The sequence below is a fragment of the Colletotrichum chrysophilum genome (assembly GCF_026319265.1).
Source record: "Colletotrichum chrysophilum strain AFK26 chromosome Unknown scaffold_35, whole genome shotgun sequence".
Classification (NCBI taxonomy): Eukaryota; Fungi; Ascomycota; class Sordariomycetes; order Glomerellales; family Glomerellaceae; genus Colletotrichum; species Colletotrichum chrysophilum.
Genome location: NW_026517322.1, coordinates 192135 through 213276, shown reverse-complemented (window position 1 = coordinate 213276; position 21142 = coordinate 192135). Strand labels below are relative to the sequence as shown.

At 54.7% G+C, this 21142-nt stretch overlaps 7 protein-coding genes across 7 annotated transcripts; 6 read left to right on the top strand and 1 right to left on the bottom strand.

The window, feature by feature from the left end:
• Window positions 1-2383: 2383 nt before the first annotated feature.
• Window positions 2384-3778, top strand: COL26b_005300 (uncharacterized protein; the record flags this gene model as incomplete). The annotated part of the gene is made up of 1 exon (XM_053178152.1): window positions 2384-3778. One exon carries the CDS (start codon window positions 2384-2386, stop codon window positions 3776-3778), a length of 1395 nt encoding a protein of 464 aa, XP_053037927.1.
• Window positions 3779-4221: 443 nt separating this feature from the next.
• On the bottom strand, window positions 4222-4818 carry COL26b_005299 (uncharacterized protein; the record flags this gene model as incomplete). The annotated part of the gene is made up of 1 exon (XM_053178151.1): window positions 4222-4818. The coding sequence occupies one exon, from the start codon at window positions 4816-4818 to the stop codon at window positions 4222-4224; it is 597 nt and encodes a 198-aa protein (XP_053037926.1).
• Window positions 4819-5745: 927 nt separating this feature from the next.
• COL26b_005298 (uncharacterized protein) lies at window positions 5746-6942 on the top strand (the record flags this gene model as incomplete). Its single annotated transcript, XM_053178150.1, has 2 exons — window positions 5746-5916; window positions 6007-6942. The coding sequence occupies 2 exons, from the start codon at window positions 5746-5748 to the stop codon at window positions 6940-6942; spliced, it is 1107 nt and encodes a 368-aa protein (XP_053037925.1).
• A 1259-nt stretch (window positions 6943-8201) lies between these two features.
• COL26b_005297 (uncharacterized protein) lies at window positions 8202-9872 on the top strand (the record flags this gene model as incomplete). The annotated part of the gene is made up of 4 exons (XM_053178149.1): window positions 8202-8421; window positions 8475-8575; window positions 8637-8776; window positions 8828-9872. The coding sequence occupies 4 exons, from the start codon at window positions 8202-8204 to the stop codon at window positions 9870-9872; spliced, it is 1506 nt and encodes a 501-aa protein (XP_053037924.1).
• Window positions 9873-10996: 1124 nt separating this feature from the next.
• Window positions 10997-11801, top strand: COL26b_005296 (uncharacterized protein; the record flags this gene model as incomplete). Its single annotated transcript, XM_053178148.1, has 3 exons — window positions 10997-11226; window positions 11357-11722; window positions 11783-11801. 3 exons carry the CDS (start codon window positions 10997-10999, stop codon window positions 11799-11801), a joined length of 615 nt encoding a protein of 204 aa, XP_053037923.1.
• A 691-nt stretch (window positions 11802-12492) lies between these two features.
• On the top strand, window positions 12493-13557 carry PRE3 (Proteasome subunit beta type-1; the record flags this gene model as incomplete). The annotated part of the gene is made up of 6 exons (XM_053178147.1): window positions 12493-12526; window positions 12644-12689; window positions 12746-12760; window positions 12815-12849; window positions 12933-13173; window positions 13242-13557. The coding sequence occupies 6 exons, from the start codon at window positions 12493-12495 to the stop codon at window positions 13555-13557; spliced, it is 687 nt and encodes a 228-aa protein (XP_053037922.1).
• Window positions 13558-19100: 5543 nt separating this feature from the next.
• Window positions 19101-20536, top strand: COL26b_005294 (uncharacterized protein; the record flags this gene model as incomplete). Its single annotated transcript, XM_053178146.1, has 2 exons — window positions 19101-20306; window positions 20360-20536. The coding sequence occupies 2 exons, from the start codon at window positions 19101-19103 to the stop codon at window positions 20534-20536; spliced, it is 1383 nt and encodes a 460-aa protein (XP_053037921.1).
• Window positions 20537-21142: the final 606 nt, after the last annotated feature.

Genomic DNA, 21142 nt, shown 5'->3' with positions numbered 1-21142 from the left:
AAGAAAGGTTGGTCTGACTTCCCTGGACCTTTTACATCCGAAGTCTCTGCAGTTTCATACACTTGGCAAGACAATATTTTCTTTGTTTCGGACTAAAGTAGGCTTCTAGCCAGGTACATATAGTCGTCTTTTTGTATTTTCTCCTGCGGAGCTTGACGGGTTGAACGCGAATCGAGCTCATAAACCAGACAGTCTCTCATTCGACTAACTTTCAAGCTATGCACTTGACGTGCACATGTTGCCTGGTTGTTGAGAACCTCTGACTGTTTTCTGTTCCTCAGGATTTGTTCTCGGGCCACAGGCCTTAAAATCAGCCCTGAATCCAGTACGAAGTTCTGCCCAGCCTAACCGAGTCATGACTTGTGACGGACAAATTAGTCTGGCAATGAGGCAGGCCTTGATTTGCCGCACCAAGCGTCCACTCGCTAATGATTTGGCAGCTAACGAACCCCAATCTCAACTAACTTTCGGAAAATTACTGACAGCAGCTTGCCTGAGTGTTCTGGGTCCGCCCCTGTCTAACGCCCCTATGAAGCACGCCTGGACTGTCGTGCTGGCTTCCAGACCATCGTCCCATTCCACTGGACACCGAGATCGCCATTGGGGATCAACAGCACCTTGAGTATGCCAAGTTTCGTCAAACCTATGCGAGAACATCAGATCCAAGAGCACATATGCCGACCTCAACCCCAGTGACTGTTATAACCAGCAACCAAAAATGAAGCAATCATAGTTACCTGTATCATGAGCTTGGACTTTGGGGGTATTACAAAGGCACATTCTTGCCCAAAAAAAGCGCGCAATGCACGCCCCAACTCCCGAACCCGATGTTGCAGTGCGTACCCGTCGGCACCTCGCCGTCAGATGGACAACAACGGCGAACGCAGTGACCCGAGCGGAAAAATTACGGCGCCTCCGCGCTAATTAGTGGTTTAACGGACATGGGCGAATGACGGTAGCAGTTCACTCAGGCAGGTTAATGAAGATGTACTTAATCAAGACTTCCTCTTGAAAGTATCGTAAATGAGGCAACGATGTTAGTTTGACTGCTGAGCAACTTATCGTACGGCATGAACAGTTGGCTTTTCAGCGGGTTTCAGATCTTTTCCGACGCTCAGTCGCAAGCTCACTTGTTCTCGGGCAGACTTTCACTTTCAAATAGAGGCTGTTGCCGGTTTTTGTGATCTCAGAGGGCATACGACTCGGGAGCAACAAAAATAAATGAAGGCATTTCCAGATTGTCTCCACCCATTATCTGTGTTTTCAGAACCCAAAAAACATCAACCAACAGTTAGTTAAAAAAGGGTGCGTAAGCCGTGCGAATGGGATGTCAATGTTGAAGTACTTCTCGCGCGAGAGCATTGCACTCGCTGTCGCGCTGTCTGCATCTGCAGATGGGGCTCAATGAGTGCCTTGGGCAAAGCCCTTGGCAAAACGACGACAAACCTTCAAGCAAACCGTAGACGATCAGTGTGGCGGATCGATGCATCCGTTGCCTTGCCATGGAAGTGGGAGTCCAATCGCCTTGCGGTTAATGCGGAATGTTGGACAACGGCGCCGGCGGAGGGAGGTGAGTGCTTGACCGGCCGACGATGGCGGCAGCGGGCGCAGCCACCCATAAGTATCCGGCTTTTGAAGGCCGACGCCAGGCGCAAGTCTCGCTCAGCCCCTATTGCTTCTAACCTAAAACCAGATCTCGGTTTCTTGGCCGTTACGTTGTCTCCATGAACTGGAAGTGGGCAATTAAAGACAGTGAACTTTAACAACATCACGCAAACATAATCCCTGTCGCCCATTTTACACCATTTGGCCGAGTGAGCCGCGACGGCATCACCGGCGTCCGTCAGTCTCTTGAGTTTCCCGAGCTTCGGGGGCGACTGCGTTTTATGTTCGACTTTTGCTTCTTCCTTTCACGTGAAAAATACTTCCTCACGAGATGCCTGCTTCGAGGTAACCATGATGTGGTTTTAGGGGTTCTGTGCATGTTAGGTCGTAGCATGCATGGCACGACGGTTTGGGGGCGTTCATCCGGCTTGACCGTAGTGCATTTTGGGCGTACCGCGGATCTTTGCTAGAGAGCAAGCCTGACCTTGGTAGAATGCTAACAAATGACAGGGGGGTAGCGAGCGAACTGTAGGCAGTTTGCCATGAGTCGCGCTTAATCAATTTGACTTCATTGCCTATTCGAGTCAAAACCTTCTCTCTTCACTGGACTTGGCGTCTTACCGGAGCGTCGGGCTCGGGTTAGCATCCCACGTTGTCCGTTGCAGCATGTATATAGCATTCAGAATCGCCATTGCTCGGAGGGGTTGTTCTTTTTGGACAGCAACCCACCAGTCGCTCCTTTAGTCACAGTCATTCGTTCTCGGTTCCAACTATCACGATGCGTTCTTCTATTTTGTCTCTTTGCGCATTGAGCGCTTCCTTAATCAGCGCGACTCCTGTTGCGCTTGGGTGCTACGATGAGTCCGCCTTCGCACCCGAGGACATCATCCAGCGTGATGTTCTCATCGTCGGCGGTGGAGCAACCGGCACTTACGCCGCCGTTCGTCTCCGGGACCAGAACAAGACCGTCGCCGTTGTCGAGCGCGCTGACAAGCTCGGTGGACACGTGAACACCTTCCACGACCCTGCCACCGGCGCGTCCATCGACTATGGTGTTCAGGCCTACATCCAGAACGACCAGACCTTGCAGTTCTTCGAGCGCTTCGGTGTCGCTCTGAACGCTTCTGCACTGTCCCCCTTCCCCAGCAAGATCGTCGACTTCAAGACTGGCTTCGCCATCCCGAATGCGACTGCTGTTGACCCCAACCAGTTGGTTGGACCTCTTGCCAGCTACCTGTTTGCGACCATGAACTTCGCCTTCCTTGCCGAGGGCGCCTACGATATCCCCGACTCTGTTCCTGAGGACCTGCTGTTGCCCTTCGGCCAGTTCATCACCAAGTACAACCTGACCGAGTCTGTCCAGGTTGTCTGGATCTTCGCCCACGGTGTCGGAAACCTTCTCGAGACCCCTACCCTCTACGTCCTTCAGAACTTTGGCCAGCCCCACCTTCTTGGCCTCTCTGCTGGTTACCTCTACGCCCCCGGCGGAAACCAACAGGTTTACGACAAGGCCGGAGAATTCCTTGGAGGCGATGTTTTCTACTCTAGCACCGTTGTTGCTTCCCAGCGTTCCGATGACGGCGTCAAGGCCGTCGTTAAGACCGCCACCGGCCGCAAGCTGATCAAGGCCAAGAAGCTTCTCGTCACTATTCCTCCCACGACTCAGAACCTCAAGCCCTTCGACCTCGACGAGGAGGAGACTTCCATCTTCAGCCAGTGGGAGAACGTCCCCTACTACGTTGGTGTTGTGTCCAAGACCGGCCTCCCCGATCTGACCAACTACGTCAACGTCGATGTCACCGCTCCCGATGCCCTTCCCCAGAAGCCCTTCGTCTGGCGCCTTGAGACCGTTGGTGTTCCGGGATACCAGACCGTTAAGGTCATTGGCGAGCCTGACTCCGCCACTGCTCAGGGCCTGGTTACTGGTGCCGTCAGCCGCATCGGCCCCTCTGTCGGTGCCACTGCCACCAGCGGCGCGGAGTTCAGCGCATGGGAGGAGCACTCCAACCTGCAGCTCCACGTCTCCACGGATGCCATCAAGGCTGGCTTCTACAAGAAGCTCTATGCTCTGCAGGGAAAGAGAAGCACCTACTACACCGGCAATGCCTGGTGCTCTGACTACTCCCCTCTTCTGTGGGCTTTCACCGACAAGAGAATCCTGCCTTCTCTTTAAAGCCGAGAACGTTGGCTCAAAAACATTATTTTAGTAATTCGAAACATTTTCTAGCTCGACGGTCATACGTCAGCTGTTTATTCTCTAGATGTCAGACAGATAATACAAAAGCGATCCCTGTCACACAAAGCTGTCCATCCTTGCGTCCATCCTTGCGTCAAGCCCCAAATAACTCTGTGACGAAGTCCGCGGAAGAAGAAGTCTTGCACAACACAATGTGTTAAGTGAAGAATCATGTCTAATATTGCCCCTCTTTCTATCTTCTTGATCGCAATAACGCGAAGAAGTTGCCGAGTTTTCAATACGAACAACGTTTTGCTACGAGCTCACTTGCCAAGTCACTAGTCAGTCCTTTCACTGACATGAAGTGTCAAATAGTTTATGAACATCTAGGAATCTAGGACAGCTCGCTATATGAAACCTACTAGTATCTAGTCCATCTATCACATCTTGGGCCTCGGAATCGCAACCCAGAGCGACTCGCATGTGGCAAGATCGACTCCATTGGAGTCTTTGACGGCCGCTCTGAGATAGATCCTCTTGCCCTTGATTTCTTTGATCTGCCCCACTGCAAGCACTACGCCTGGCGTCGTAACCGGCTTCAGATACTTGATATCCATCGAAGCAGTCACGGTGTTCATCCTAAATACCGGGCTGTCTCTGTCGGTATCCATGTTCCTCTGGATGAGGATGCCTAGGACCTCGTCGATGAGCACCGCGACTATGCCACCGTGTGCGATGTGTGGGTATCCGTCGATCCCTCTTGAGAGCGCGAACAGAATCGACATTTCGGTGATGACCGAATTACCAGAAGCCTCATTGTGGAAACAGATGCATGTTGGGATTCCAGTTGAGTTGTTCATGGTTTTTCCGAAGAACCTGTCGTGGGGGTTGGTGTTTTCTGGGACTCTAGATGGTGGGATGAAGGTGGTGACGCCGGGGGCGGAGAGAAGGGGGCGACACCATGGCAGTGCTTTGAGATCGTCGACAGATTGCGGTAGAGACTCGGGATCTGCTTTCTTTTTGAAAATTTCGCTCATTTTGGCTAGGATTGTGGCAGATGTCTATCGACGGAATTTTGGTTCCGCGGGAAATGGTTGATGAAGATGAAGTTGTTGCGGCGTGGTATTCAAGCAGCCCGCGAATTGAACCTCGGCACATCGTGCACGTCCATAATGTTTCACGTGAGTCCTCAAATCATTTTCCTCGTCGAGAACAACACGCAGGAATTCATTATCATTCATTATTATGGATCTTCACTTTCAAGCATATGGATTGAAGTCATTTCAAGCTTTTCGTGGGCAAACCGGAGATCATTTTGCCTCACGCATGCGCTCATGCCTATGAAGTCATTTCAGTTGTAGTGAGGGCGATTGGAGCTGATCCCTGCGAAACCTAGATCTCTCTCAGAAGGAATGAAGGTTTCCCCCGACACAACCCCTCAATGATGCTACGAATGATGTCGATACATTTTGCCCGCGCGAGTTTTGTTAGTCTCTGATAAGATATCAAGTCAATTGCTGCACTTCGAATGTTCAACACAAGGCAATGCTCCCGGCGACGGGATTCCATCGATTGCCTGAGGCGTAATAACATTACCACCACGTCTGTTCGACCTTTCGACAAACACATGTTGGTTATCTTCTCGAAATCCGTCTATGCTAAGGGTCAGCTAGATTTAACAGGCGCCGGCAGAGTCGATCCGGAGACCTCGCCGTAAACTCCGAGGAACAGCTCCGAGGACCCCACTTGCCCCCGGAGAGTCAATGCCAAGAAAACACAGGTCGTCAATTTCTCATCTCGTCATGTCAGGTAATTTCGAAAATCAACATTTCTCAACCTGACAAGACGCGAAACTCCTCGTCGCCATTGAACGGGCAGATTCGTGGTGGAATCACATTGCAGCTGTCACATTTGGTGAAGAAACCAGCCTAATACTCAATAAGTACCACTTCACTTAGTTTAAGATGATCGACGGCAACGTGGTCGCCTACAATGCGGCCGTCTTCGTCGGCACCCTCTTCCTCCTCGAATCAGGCGCCGACAAGTTCGTCGACCACACAGCCATTGTCGCCCGACGTACCGGCATCCCGGACACGCTAATCGCGCTCCTGACCGCCGGAGCCGAATGGGAGGAGGTAAGATACGCCCACTTTTCCCGTATTCCCGCCCGGCGATGGGCGGTATTTCTGCCCGGTGTTGTTACATCACGACTGACGTTGTCGCAGCTCGCTGTGGTTGTCAGCGCCTTGGCTCAGGGCCGGGCTCCTCTGGCATTGGGCAACATTGTTGGCTCCGCGATTTCCAATATCCTTGGGGCCTTCTCTTTGGGTCTACTCTTTCGTAAGAATGGCGAGCACATGCAGTTCGATCGCAGCGCGCGTATCTACTCGCTGCTGCTTCTGGGCGTGACAACAGTCATTGCTCCTATAACTTTCTTTCCTCGCGAAGAACTGTGGAAGGTCACAGGTATCATTCTCATCGTCGCCTTCGCCATCTACATCATCTCTGTGGGATGGGCCATCAGTCGCGGATCACTCACTGCCCCCGAAGGCTCCGACAGCGACAGCGAAAGCTCCAGCGATGATGAGCGCGACGCTGAGGCCCCTCCGACTAGCAGCCGCCGGAGGTCTAACGGTGAACAGCAACCGCTCCTGCGTCCCTCCGAGAACTTTGCACGCCGGAGGCGTAGTCTTTGGTATCACATCGGGTACCTTTTCTTAGGGTTCCTCACAATATGTCTGTCGGGATACGTCCTATCCCACGCTGCAACAAATATCTCAGACGCCCTTGGCGCTTCCGAGGTTCTCTTCGGCATCGTCGTGCTCGCCATCGGAACTACCTTGCCTGAGAAATTCGTGGCTGTGATCAGCGGCAACCGTGGCCATGGCGGTATTCTCGTCGCCAACACCGTCGGGAGCAACATCTTTCTGCTCACACTGTGCCTCGGCATTGTCATGGTTGGTTCTCGCGGGGAGCTGGGCGCTGCTGGCGGGGTGGACATCGTCGAGTTGGTGGTACTTTGGGTGACGACGGCGGTATTTACCATAACCGTGTGGACGGGTGGTCGATTTGATCGTCTCATCGGTGGCTTGATGTTGCTTGGTTATGTTGCGTTCATCGTCGTCGAGTTTCTTGTTTTGAGAAGAAATTTCGATCTTTGAGTTGCAGCTGTCGCTGCGACGTGCTGGGTCTGTCTCGGAGATGTCTTCACCACACGTTTGAGTCTGATACTTCTGCCGTATCTTGTTAAAATTATCTTGGGCTTTCGCATCATGACCGCCATGCTCTTCACGCATTTTCATCTCGAAGTCTTGTAGGATCTGGTGTGGGACCTTGAAAGCACGCTGTCTATGGGCTTTCACGTCCACTACTACTTCATCTCGTTTCGATTTTGAAAGAGGCCATCCGGCCTGATATCAAACGCAGTGTAACCGTAATCGATAGCTGTAAAATATCTGCACAGAGAATGTCAGTACTTGGTGCCATCTCAGCTGTCACCTCTCGTGGCATGCGGTGTCTAGAAGTCTACAAGCGACCGCCGCTCGCCTCGCAACTCGCTCGCCAGCAGGTAAACACGGCGTACGAATAATCTCATCTAGTCTATAAGCACCTAGTCGTTAGTGATTCTCGGTCTTAAGGAAGTCATCCTATCGAGCTAACGCGAGACGTAGTACAAAACCAGGCTGTGCTTCAACATAAGCAAATTGCTAATCAACACCGGACCGACCATCACACAGCGAATTTCGAGAGAACAAGGGTCACAACTTCCGCTGGGCCGTTCAATATCTTGGTTCATCATTTGCGTGTTTCGACTACCGTGGCTTGTTGCGGAAGCCAAGCAGCGCGGCAGCGCCGCCACGCCGTCATGCTGGTAGATTGGCAAGCGTACAAAGCTGACGGTCCCAGACGCGTGCAAAATCGCCCAGAAACCATCCCCGCGAATTATACCATGTAAGCCCGGAGATGTCTGTGGCCCAAGACCTCCCCCCGCATGCCAATATTCTTGGTTTCTGCCACGCGTGCCCCAACAATGCTTTTCTTCTCACAATGCCAACCGAAGCCATGCCGCATGGGGAACCGGATGCCTGCTTTCCAAGAACGAGCATTGGCAGAGATAGCCAACGGATTCAACTCCCTGAACTATATTGCAGGCGAACAACAGGTCTGTTGCTTGGCTCTCAGCCTGTCATTGGAGCAGCGTTGCACATATGCCCGTCTACCTTTCCCCATGGTAGCCTTCCTTGCTCTTAAATACTCAGCATCTTCACCGTCTGTCGCACATCGTTGACTCTTTGCTTCTTTTCTTGCCATCTACTCATTCTTACTGGTTTGGAAAATCGGGTTTCTTCTTGACCTTCGGACTCCTGTATCTCTAAATCGGTCATAGCAGGACAGTCACGTCTTGCCTGGCTATTGAACCATGGCTGACTTAAGCAACAATGTTGACTTGCCGGGCGAGAAGGCTGCATGGCCTCAGAACTCTGACGCCTCATCTGGTCAAGTCGAGACCATCGAACAAGCACCAGGACCAGACACCGAAATCGTCGACAAGGCGACTGAGCGCGCGGTATTACGCAAGCTAGACTACCGTATTGTCCCAATGGTCATGTGGGTATACCTGATGAACATGATGGATCGAGGTGAGGATTTTCACTCTTCAAAGTCGGGTTCCATTGCTGAACCTCTTGCGCAGTCAACATTGGAAATGCCCGATTATTCGGCTTGGAAGATGACTTGAACCTGGGATCTGGGCAGTTCCAACTAGCAGTCTCAGTTCTGTTCATCACCTACTGCGTGAGTTGACCCCTGGGCTGTACTGAGACGTTCAGGTTAGCTAATGATCGTGGGATTTCAGCTATTTGAAGCTCCGTCTAACATGGTCATCAAACGCCTTCAACCTGCCCGATACCTTGCAGGGCTGACTATCTGCTGGGGCTTCGTCGCCACTTTCAGCGCCTTTGTAAACAACTTCGCTGCTCTTGTGGTGTGTCGCCTGTATGTACATACCTCGGCCTTACTCAAATGACCTTGCTTACACCAGCAAAGCCTCTTGGGCCTGTTCGAGGCAGGATTCTTCCCAGGAGTGGTCCTTTATCTGTCCATGTTCTACAGCCGGCGAAGCCTCGCCCTCCGGATCGCCTACTTCTACGGAACCGCAGCTGCCTCTGGCGTGGCCGGGGGCTTGGTCGCATACGGCATCAGCTTCATGGACGGCCACGCCGGCTGGCGCGCCTGGAGATGGATCATCCTCATCAACGGGCTGCCCACCATCGTCACCGGCTGCGTCATCCCGTTCGTGCTGCCAAACAGCCCCGAGACGGCAAAGTTCCTCTCGGACGAGGACAAGCGCAACCTCGTCCGCATCCACGAGCAGCAGATCGGCAGGGCGCGGAACCTGCGCGAGATGGAGTGGGAGGACGTCAAGGACGGCATCAGGGACTGGACGACCTGGGCGTACTGCTTCGCACTGTTTCCGCTGCTGACTATGCTCTACTCCTTCGTCGTGTTCCTCCCCACAATCATCCACGGGCTCGGCAGCTGGAACGCGACGGAGGTCCAGGCCATGACTGTCCCTGTCTATGCCGTCGGGGCCATCGTCTATGTCGCATGCGCCCGGGTGAGTGACCTCACGCAGCGCCGCGGCTACTTTATCATGGGCGCCATCGTCTCTTCGATAGTGGGCTACGGCATGCTCATTGCCGAGAAGGGCAACGCCGTGTCGTATGCCGGCACTTTCTTCGTCAGTATCGGCATCTTCGCCGGGGCGGGCATCTCGTTTGCCTGGGTCCCGACTAACAACCCTCGCTACGGCAAGCGGGCGTTCTCAACAGGGATGCATCTCACCATTGGTAACTCCTCTGGGGTTGCGTCGCCTTTCTTGTTCGCGGGAAGCAGTTTTGTGCCCGGTTACGCGGCGAGTATGGGTATGCTGGCGGTCTCGTTCGCTCTCAACGTGCTGCTGAATGTGCACTTCCGGAGACAGAACAAGTTAAGAGATGAGGGTAGGATGGACTACCTGATGGACGGCAAGACGGAGGATGAGATTGAGGCCATGGGAGAGAAGAGCCCGAGGTTCCGATTCGCAATTTGAAGCAGGACACGAAGGCGTAGTCAGATAAACTTTGGGACAAAGTGTAGAAAGGCGGTTTGGAACACCAACTCGAATTAAACGGTACTGTGACTGTATTGTCTTCGTTCTCCCCATAACGCGTTAAGATAGTTTTCTCATGCTTCTAAAGTGCTCCTCCGAGGAATAAGTCGATCTCAAGCTGGTACCGCATGAGGTCTTCAAGACCACATTTCACTTTTGGGCTCTCCATATCCCCAGCATTGGTAAGGGTGAAAGCATCCTGATGATAGTAGACCACGATGGACGTTGATGTTGGAAACCCATGAGACCACGACACGCCGACGGGTCGTTGTCTCCTCCATTTCGGATCTCGGAATGGCCTCACCCTGGTAGAAACGGCAGGCGATTTATTTGGTGGATTTTTCCTGCAGTGCTGGAGAAGGTTAGAGGCAATTAAGGCGGCTGTCAGGGGCCGAAGTGGAGTGAACCTGAATCAAAGTTAAGGGGTTACACCTGCGCACGTGCCATGGATTCCACAGGGCTGGCGGTCCCTTGATTTTACAGCGATTCAGTGGTTGTCCCTCCTGTGAAGATGGGGAAGTGCATCGCTGGAGGGGGAACCGAAGAATGAGGTAGGTAAGGTACCTCAAGGTAGAGCCACCTCAGACTCGGACGCCGGCGCGGCCACGCGAACAAAGAAATCCTGCTGATGCATCGAGCCACCTGCAGTGGGGGACTTTTGGCCATGCGACTGATGGCGCAACGCAGAAACCACAGCGATGGGATTGGCGCAGGGAAATAGCCTCGTCCGATGAACCCCTGCGCCGTGGGCCGACCAAATATCCCACCCTCCGTGCCGTCGGTCCAGTCCGGTCCAGGTCGGTCCCTCCAGAGAGTTTGGGGGCAATCATCAGTGGACGTGCCATCCGGCCAGTTGGAGCACTCAACCCCAGGCAAGCACCTTATCCAGGTGCACTCTGCGCAGCCAGGCGAAAAGCTACTCCCAAAAGGCGATCCGTCCGGAATACTCCAGCAAAGGAGGGTCGTGTGTCCCTCCTTTCTTCTTCCACACGACCACATTTTGACCTTCTCCCGTTCTTTTCGCGCGTGTCTTTGAGTACATACGCATTTCGACACATTTCAAGATGGCGAGGCGGCAGCACCTCTCCCTGATGGTCATCTTGGCCGTCGTGGCCTTCTTCAGCATCTCGTACCTCTTCTCCGGCAGCAGCCCCGATGCCCCGTCCCCCGCCGCCGCACACCTGAAGGGCGACACCGTCTCCTCGAGCGGCGACATGCCCGACCTGGGCCACATCTCCAACAGCATCCTCTCCGGCGAGTCCATCGCGCCCAAGCTGGAGAACGCGACGGCCAAGTAAGCTTCCCTCCCCCTCCCCCTCCCTCATGGCCTGCCGAACCCCGGAGATCGATGATCTGCAAGCACCCGGCCGGTTCGTCCGGCGTCCATGGAAACAAGCAACCGCTAATAATGTAACCTCCAACAGAGCCGAGCTCGGTCGCGCCTCGTGGAAGCTCTTCCACACGATGATGGCCCGCTTCCCCGAAAAGCCCACCGCCGACGACTCCCTCGCGCTCAAGACGTACATCCAGCTCTTTGCGAGGCTATACCCCTGCGGCGACTGCGCCTCCCACTTCCGCAAGCTGCTGGCCAAGTATCCACCGCAGACTAGCAGCCGCAACGCCGCGGCCGGCTGGGCTTGCTTCGTACATAACGAGGTCAACACGAGGTTGAAGAAGGAGATTTTTGACTGCAACAAAATTGGCGACTTTTACGACTGCGGGTGCGGCGACGAGGACAAGAAGAAGGCCGAGAGTGGGGAGAAGGCGAGCATCGAGCTGCAGAAGGATGGGTAAGTGCGGCTGGCTGTAGGGTGCTTCGTGTCATGGAATCATGCTGACTGGCTGTGCAGGTTGACCAAGGGCGGTTAAGCGCGTTGACTGCGAGCGAGCAGATGGAAAAGGCGTTTGGAAACAGGTTGATACATATTAGAATCTTGTGTAAAAAGAGGACGTCTGCTGGGCCAGTTTTGTACATGGCATTCGGCTGATAAGCGACCTTGATACCTGGGGCGCATTGGTCGTGGCTGATTCCGGCATGAGGCGTCGCGAGAACATCAGAGCAGCATCAGTTTACTCGAATTATATACCCATTTGGAGATGCCAGTGTTGAAGGTACCAAATAGCTCGCGATCCTTGCAGCCCACCCATGAGATGATGCGATGATAACAGCCCCTTCTCTGGACGCCTCGGTCGATTGCTGCGAGCTCACAAAAGATTAGAGATGCAGTAAATTGTAATGCAACAAATGGCTACTGAAACTAATACAATGATCCAAATAATTTTCCAACTTGCATCTGGCAACCGCCATGCTCATGGTCCAGAGCTCTTGCCTTTGTCTTATGTCATCACAGTCACGTGATGCGCAGTCAAGCCGCAGGCGGGCAAGGCCAACGCGTGTCTGGAGCTGCCTGAGCTTCGATTGAGCTCCAGCCAGCCTTCCCTCAGCAACGACCGCCGCCCTTCCCACCGACGACCACATCAAACAAATCCTCTCCCCCCAACCGAAAACCGCCACTCCACCGACACATTCATACGAACGACCGACGCAGCGTAACTCACGATGGATTTCACCACCACCGGCATGCTCAACGAAGGTACGGCAAGCTCCCTCCTTCACCCCGGATGATGCAACCAGCTGCGGGACCTGCGTCCTGGGAACGTGGGGTGTTGCGAAGGCATGGAAGGAGGGCAATGGAGCTGACCTGGCACAGATGGCATCCACGTCGACATGGAGAGACTAAAGAAGGGAGAGGTCAAGTAAGTGATGGCAATGGACCGATGTTTAGCTATGCAACCCCGCTGACGTATTCCAGCCTCGGAACCTCAATGTAAGCTACCCCTCGATCCCGTATCACGACTACCTCGACCTAATGATCCTGCAGTATGGCAGTCACCTTCAAGGACGGTGTCATTCTCGGTATGTCACCACTAGCAGTAGCATTGTTGCCATCCTCGCCAGCGACACACCGAGACGACAAGACTGACATGCCCAACTCCCAGGCGCTGATTCCCGAACAACGACGGGCGCGTACATCGCCAACCGAGTCACCGACAAGCTCACACAAGTCCACGACACCATCTGGTGCTGCAGATCAGGCTCCGCCGCCGACACCCAGGCCGTCGCCGACATTGTCCAGTACCAGCTTGGTCTCTATGCCATGCGCAACGGCAAGCCCCCCATGACGCAAACGGCCGGCGCCATCTTCCAGGAGATCTGCTACGCCAACAAGGACCGTCTGACGTATGTTCCCGCAGCCTGAAAATGTCCAATGGATGAGGTGGTGAAGTGCTAACGTTTCACTCGAACAGTGCCGGTCTCATCATCGCTGGCTGGGACGAGCGTCACGGCGGACAGGTCTACTCCATTCCCCTCGGAGGCTCCCTACACAAGCAATCGTACGCCATCGGCGGTTCCGGTTCGACGTACATCTACGGATACTGCGACGCCAACTGGAGGGAAGGCATGGAGGAGAAGGACGCCGTCGACTTCGTCAAGGGCGCGCTACAGGAGGCTATCAAGTGGGACGGCAGCTCCGGCGGTGTCATTCGCATGGTCGTCCTTACGGCCAAGGGTGCGCAGAGACATCTGTACCTGCCTGACGAGGACTACAAGGTGAAGCACTGAGCGTGATGACGGAAAGTTGGAGGAACCGAAGAGCAGCATGTCGGCAGACGCTGATGGCCGACAAACTCCGTCAGGAGACGGGCGAGAGAGACGTTTTGCATGCTGGCCAGCCATGAGTTATGAACGAGCCTGCGAGCAGATGCCGAGGCGACTCGAGACTTGGCGACGAGCTTTGAATGTACAATAAATAGATTACCCGCAAGACGAGATTCTTCAACCAAAAAAAGAGGACTGCATGGGAAATGTCACGGATGATCAAACATTATCAACTCGTCCCCGATAAGGCTCGCCGTGAAACAGCTGATAAGGTCTCGAGGTCGCGTGAGAGCCAATGTTACGGTACGCAATCTGGGGCTTGCAAGCCACGGCACGCGATGCGCTCCCGGCGCCTGTATGCACGATGCAGGGTGAGCAAAAAGTCCAAATCGATGTTCCCGTCTGACAAGCCGATAGATAGACTTGGAGGCGGTGAAGGGACGCCTTTTTAGCGCGGCTCGGTTCTGCGGGTGCTGAAGAGCGGGAGCAAATCAGAGCGATGCGGGGTGGACGGGGAAGGGAACGATATGCCCGCGGTGCTTCGCTGGATTCTTATTCTGGTCATGACCTGCGATTGTGACTGCGGCGTGGTGACTTGGAGGAGACCTACCGTTCTTGTACCGCAGTGAGAAAGAGGCGGCGACTCGTTGGGAGGCACGCCATCCGGGTCACCGGTTTCGTCAGAGTCCAGGAGGTGAGCTGGGTTGTTGAGACCGATCTCTTCTGGGCGTGTTTGATGTAAGGTGAGTGCGTTGATGAGCGATGAGGACGAGGTGTGTCATGTAGCTGGCCGTCGGTGAAGGATTGGGAAGGCGATGGACCTGTGGATCAAAACGTGGGACGGGTTGTTGGTGACCTGGGGTGCCACGATATCCGATATCTGGCAACTGTGCGGCATGAAATCTCCATTTCCAAGGGGGATTGCGGTGAAGCTGTGGGCAGGGCTTCTTCGAGATGAAGGGGCCCCGTGCCGGAGTCGACGCCGTGTATTGGCCGGGTGGTGCTCAAGGCGGTAGGGGGGTTTGCTCAAGGCGGGAGATGGGATGGAGAGGCGCCAGGCAGAGACATGGGTTTGCTGTACTGGAGGTGCCGGGGCGCGCGGGCGTGGGATGGGCAATGATGAAAGCTTGTTTCTTAGGGTGGTCCCCCCTAATGGTGTTGTCAGTCAGCACTGAGGTCAGTGAAGGGCGGGTGACTGGGTGTCTGATTCGAGCGCAAAGCTGGCCGACGTAGCGTGTTTGCCGGTATTTCTCGACGGTGGCATATCTGACAGTGCAGCGAGCCGTCTGCCGTCTAATTCATCCCATCTGCGTGTAAATGTCCAGTCTAGACGGTGGTGTTGTGTCTGTAGATGCCGTCCAACAGCGGGTGTTTGCGCGGGAGAGACGGGTACCTGATGAGCCGCCGCCGGGAGACGGGGGACGGGGGGACAGGCCCAGGTCTGGGCTTGTTTCTATTTTCTGATGTGATGTTGCGATCCGAAGACTGCGTTCCTTGGGTAGCGTAGCGTCCATGCCACGACGTGTCCTGGTTTGTTGGCGGGCGCCTTGAGAATTCTGGAGAAGCCATGTCTAATGGCCAGAGCACTCAAGGGGGAAAAGAGGAGACAAGAGCGAGGCTGTGGTTCTCTGAGATGGAGACACACGAGATGTCTGCTTGATTTGGCGGAAGTGAGGTTCCAGATTCGGCCAATATCAGGTGTTGGCGGCAGGGATGGCGGGGGATGGAAGAGGATGGCATCGAAGAAATTCAGGGAAATGGAAGTGGCCAGTGTGTTCTGAAGGGTTCGCGATGGCGCCGAGATGCGAATGGATCCATCGGAAACTCCATCGTGGAGTGGGAATTCTTCCGTCTTGTTCACTTTGCGAGGGTCGCGGTGGATTGTGGTCTGCGACGGGTCGCATTGCGGCAGGCAGTTGGCCTGCTGGCCTGGAATGGTGGCTGCCACCTGCGAAAAGGGAATTGAGATGACTGGTTGGGCGCGCGTGCGGCGTGAAAGGGAGGTGGCAGGGCTAGCGGGGGGAAAGTGCAGGGCACCTAAGGCAGAGTACGTACCTGTTCCGGATGGCACGCAGGACGGGCTTGGAAGGATGAGATGCCAAAGTGGAAGTCGAGGCTCCCTTGCCCGGGCCTGCCTTTTCTTCGCGATCCCTGCTCATCAATCTCTTATCAGCGTTATCACTTATCAGAGCAGCCAGTCAGGATGCAGGATTAGCACACCTCCCCTCGCCGCCGCCCTGGATGGGATGGTTGGATGGCTTTCTGGTGACTGGCGGTGGGCTGTTGCGTTGCTTTTGTGTCGTGATTATGGTTTTGGTTTTGTAAGGTGATTTGAAGGCGTTGTTGCTGCGTCTGCATCGAAGCACCTTATCGCTTATCCAAACGACAACCGTTGGCGCATCCTTTGGAACTTCAACTCCTGCGTCTGCGTCCCCGGTGCCCCCTCCACGTTGCCATGATTCCATCCATGAGGTGGGCTCAGACTCTCGAGCGTTGGTCTGCTTGGACATCTGCAAGCTGTCAATCTCATGCATTCACGGAGAGACGGTTGTGGATGTGTGTACATAACACTAGCTGTTGCTGGAAGGAATGAAAGCTTTAGACGGGGAGATTGGCGAATTGCCTTTGAGGTTACGTCAGGAAGCATCGCCATCGCGCATCAAGATTGGCAACACGAGTTGCAAGGTCCAGCCCCTGGAGCCGGCCGCCAGATTGAATGTCCCAATCTCCGTAGAAGCTCTTCTCCCCCCCGAATCGATGCAGCGCATGTCATTGTGTGAAGCAGCAGCAGGCGGAGAGAGGCAGTGCTGAGTTCGGTTGGGCCCGCCAACTGGGAACTGGGCAGCCAAGAGTTCCAGGAAGGGGGGAGGCAGAGGCACGCAGAAGCAGGGATTGCACGAGCGCGAGGAAAGGACCCTGGGACGGCGATGCGGTTGCGCGGCCTGTGAGTGGCTGCAGCGATGTGGCCCGGGGGGGCAAGCTAGCGCCTGTTTATGTCATCAGATGTTTCGGGTGGCTCCCAACTTTTGCCATCCGCCACGCCTTCCTCCATCACGGGCCATTCGACGGTGAGGTTGTGAAGCTGGTCAGTAATAGACAGATTTTCCAGAGGGACTACTGACTGACTGTATTGGTTAGGTAGGTAGAGGAGACACATATGGCGTAGCTAAATAAAGTCGCTACGGGGAAAATAGATCTCAAAAACACACACAGACACCGCAACTTGGGTCTGCAAGTCCAGCGCAACACATGCACCTGCACTTGCACTTGCACCAGCACATCGCAATCTCCAGCACCTAAGGTATCGAGAGAGCTGAGCTGCGAGCGAGCTGTGAGTACAGCTGTACAAGTCATTTCACACAAACACAACACAAACACTGCGAGTCGCATGAGCCACGGACACGAGTCTCGCTGCTCATCCTGTTCTGTTTGGGACGGCCACTTTTCGCCATTTACCTCATCTGGCTCCACCAGACCGCCAATCGCCCCCAGGGTCTTGGTCTTCGTCTTGTACGGGTAGTTCTTGTTCTACCCATTTCTTCTTCTCCAATCAAGCATCATACAGATACTACTACATCTTTGCGAGAGACCACGACTTCCATCATATCACCATCGTCCCTTCAGATACCCAAGAAGCAGGGAAAGACAGAAGAATAACAACAACACCTAACCTACACTGACTGACGCTGCACAAGCTCAGTCTCACAAGCCAAACCCGCTCGACACGACTCACAGCGACCCCACGCGGCGCGCCAGAGCCAGACCAACCGTCCAGCCCAACCCAACGCCTGTGCGCACTCCTGCTGCGGGTGGCTCCCAGTCCCAGTCCCAGTCCCGGTGCAGTCCCAGTTCCAGCCCGGCCCATCATCCACTCTTGTTTTCGACAGACCAGCACTGGGCAGGCACAGGCCACAGACGTGGTTTCCCCTCCATCCATTTTTTTGTAGCCGTACCTTCCCACCCAGTAACTTGGAAGGTAGAGGTACCTGTCTCCCGCCGCACTTCATCGCACTTGCTGCTGCTGCTGCTGCTGCTGCTGCTGCTGCTGCTCCTGCTGTCGCTGTCGCTGTCGCTGTCGTCGTTGCTCTTGCTGCCCACGCCCTCTTGCTGCTTCAGCTTCCCGCCCGCACCTTACCTTACCTTAGGTATCCAACCATCCCTCCATCCACATCCACCACCACCCGCTTTCTCTATTCATCCATCCATCCGCCATTCCCCCCGACTTCTTCTCCCCAGTCCACCTACCTTTTCTCACATCGTCTCGTCTTCCACCAGACCTGACGTACGACGACATCCAAGAAGGAGGGTTTCTTTTCACCTTGTTCCTGTGTTTTTTCGGGCCTTATCGCACACGTTTTGCGAAACGGAACAGAAACAGCATCGCGACTTTCGCCGAGTCCACCGTCCGACAGACGAGCCCGACACGGTATTTTCCCCTCTCCTCCCGCGATAGTCGCCATCACCGCCTCCGTCGTCTTCGTCTTTGTTCAAACCCGACGCCTCCGTATCTGCCTATTTTCCGCTCGGCATTGGCTTCGACTGTCTATTGAGCGCCCTCGAATTCCCGATTCGACCTAAACCCCTCAACATTTTGCCTACTACGACTCCCACCCGTCGAGACCCTGCTGCTTGTTTGCACTGGGCCAATAATTCCCCTCCATCACCAACATAGCACCGAGACACGCCGCTGGAATATCGCGTCGACTCTATCTCCTCGCCCCGTTACATCTATTCATACCATCTAGAATTATCGCCTGTCGACGGGCCCTCTCTCCACTCGTTGGACGACTTAGGTGAGTGCTTTCGCCTTGTTCGCCCGCGCTGCGCTTCCTTCCCGTCCGTCACCTTCCCTGCCATTGCAATCGCACGTGGTTCCTTCCCTTATCGCCCTCTCCTTTTTCACGCACCCAAATGTGACGTCGATCGTACCTGCGCACGAGAATGTCGCCTGCTGGCTGGTTGGTAGCCGAAGCTCAATCATGTCGTCGGGCATGAGCCTTGTCTGCTCGACAGCTTCTTGGGCTGCCTTACGACCGTTGCTGCTCGCCTAACCTCCAAGTGGGCGCGCAACGGCCCTGGTCAATGTCCCGCCAGTCCTGCCCGACCAATCTGCGCCATCGCAGATAAGCCGTCGCTCGGGGACGATGACCCTTGCCTCACGGGTTCGTCATCGTACGAGTGCGACCATTGAACCAGCTTCGATTACTCGGTCGCCGCCGGCATTCGTCGTGACTGCTGGAGCCTTGGGCATCGTCACGCAACCGTCAACTCCTTCCAATCCAAATACCCAACCCACCATTGTCATCATGTCTTCCTTTCGCTCGCTCTCGCCGAAACCTTCCTTTTCTTCGTAATAACATTGTGGGCATGCAGTCTTGCTAACAAGAGTTCCGCCGCAGTTGCCGCTTCCAACACCTTTAATCGTAATTCAGTCCGTTCTGGAATAATACGATGCTATGGCTGCTGTGATCGGTGACTTCGTATCCGATCCCTCCCACTTCCATAACATGATCGCCGCCTCTGGCATTCAGCACCAACACTCGCACGATTCACACTACCGATCTGCCAGTCGTTCAAGAGACGCTACCCAAAGACGCCCTTCTGCGAGCCCTAGATACACAAACACTCCTCCCTCGCGTCAAAGACGCCCCGACTGGGTTTCCGCCGAACCCCCGGAGAAGCACGCGCCGCCCAGTGCCGGAGCATCTCGCTTCCCCTCCCCTCCCTCGTCCTCCTCGCCTACTCGAGCGAGGCCTCAGCATGCCGAGAGCCCCGCATGCATGGCCACCGAATCTCGCGATAACAGCCATGCTGCTGCTGTAGCTGCACCTGAGAGCTCTACTCCGGCCGTGCGCCAAGACCAACAGCAGCCCTCCCCTGCCTCCGACGGCGACGCCATTGCCGCTCCCTCGTACCCCATGTCCAATACCTCTTCTCCCCGCCAGCAGCCTCAGGGCCAGACTACGATTCATGTGCGCGACTTGGCGCACATTCAGAGCCTTGCCAAGGCAGATATGGTTACGGGCAATGGGCCAGGGATACTGAACGATCCTCCCCTCCAACAGATGAAGTACGAGATCAGCGCCATGCCCATTGGCGATATTATCGAAATGGTGGCCGCTCTCCTTACAAAAATCACCACAACCAACGATCTGCAACACGATGCCATGCAGCGAAACGTGGCGCACCAACAGCAAGCCAGCCAGAATAACGAGTCAGGCAACGGTACTCCGATGAGCCCTCTCAGCACCTCGGTCCTTGCTTTCCATGGCAAGAATATCCCTGCCATCACCATCCTCAGCTATCTCTCCCGCATTCACAAGTACTGCCCCACCACGTACGAAGTCTTTTTGAGTTTATTAGTATACTTTGACCGTATGACGGAACGAGTCAACGCGATGGTGGTCAAACACGAGGAGGCCCGACGGCAGTCAACTTCCCAGTCAACCTCGCGTCCGCAGTCTGCAGACGTAGACATGAGAGACAGTGACGAGACGGACTCGGATCTCGCCGATGACGAGGACGTGAACGAAAAGACGGCGACTCCTACCGACGGAGGCATCGTTCCGCAGCCCACGCCTCCGGGAGCCTCCGGACCGGCGACATACTTTGTTGTTGACAGCTTTAATATCCACCGGCTAATTATTGCGGGCGTAACTTGTGCGAGCAAGTTCTTTTCGGACGTATTCTACACCAACTCTAGATACGCCAAGGTATGTTAACGTCAGTTTCGACGCAATGTGACCCCATCTCTGACAGCTTACAGGTCGGCGGGCTTCCTTTGGCGGAGCTCAATCACCTTGAGCTGCAGTTTCTATTGTTGAACGACTTCCGACTTGCGGTCCCCGTTGAAGACCTGGAGGCGTATGCAACCATGTTGGTGGAGTTTTACGCACGGGAAGTGGTAGCACAGCGATCACGACCTGCTGGTGGCGATTCTTAGAGCACCTGCTGCAATATGACGAGATTGATACCCTGATATACACCATGATTTTGGGAAGACACGGTCTGCCGGATACATCGACATACAAAGATCGTTTCCGAGTAGCATCGGGTAGAGTATGTTGGCTCTTGCCCCTCGCGGGATACCACTAGCAGGGGCGTGAGAGGCTTTGCAGGGTCCGGAGCGTTGGGGTCTTGGGAGTGCATTCGTCGACGCACAACTTCCCCTGCCCCGGAGTTTGGTACGCTGTCGAGCGGACATTGGAAATCCAAGGGGTGATGTGCGGCATGTTTGTGTTATGGATTGATACCCGGATAGAAGTGTCGGGTTCGCGGGGACTTTACACCGGGCACGAAGACCTGATTTGAAGGGGCGACCCTTCCTGGGAAGCGTGTTTTGCGCGAGTGGACGGCAATGAGGAGGGACAAGGGCTGGCTGACTGGTATTTGATGGTTGGAAATGGATACTCTCCGTGCTAGACTTTTACGTGCATACTTGGGCCGAGGCGTCTGGTGTTCCGAGACTGACATAGATGGCGAGCATAATGATATGTCCTGAGTGTTTGCGAATTGATGGCTGTGCTGTGAGTTCCTCGTGATGTAGACA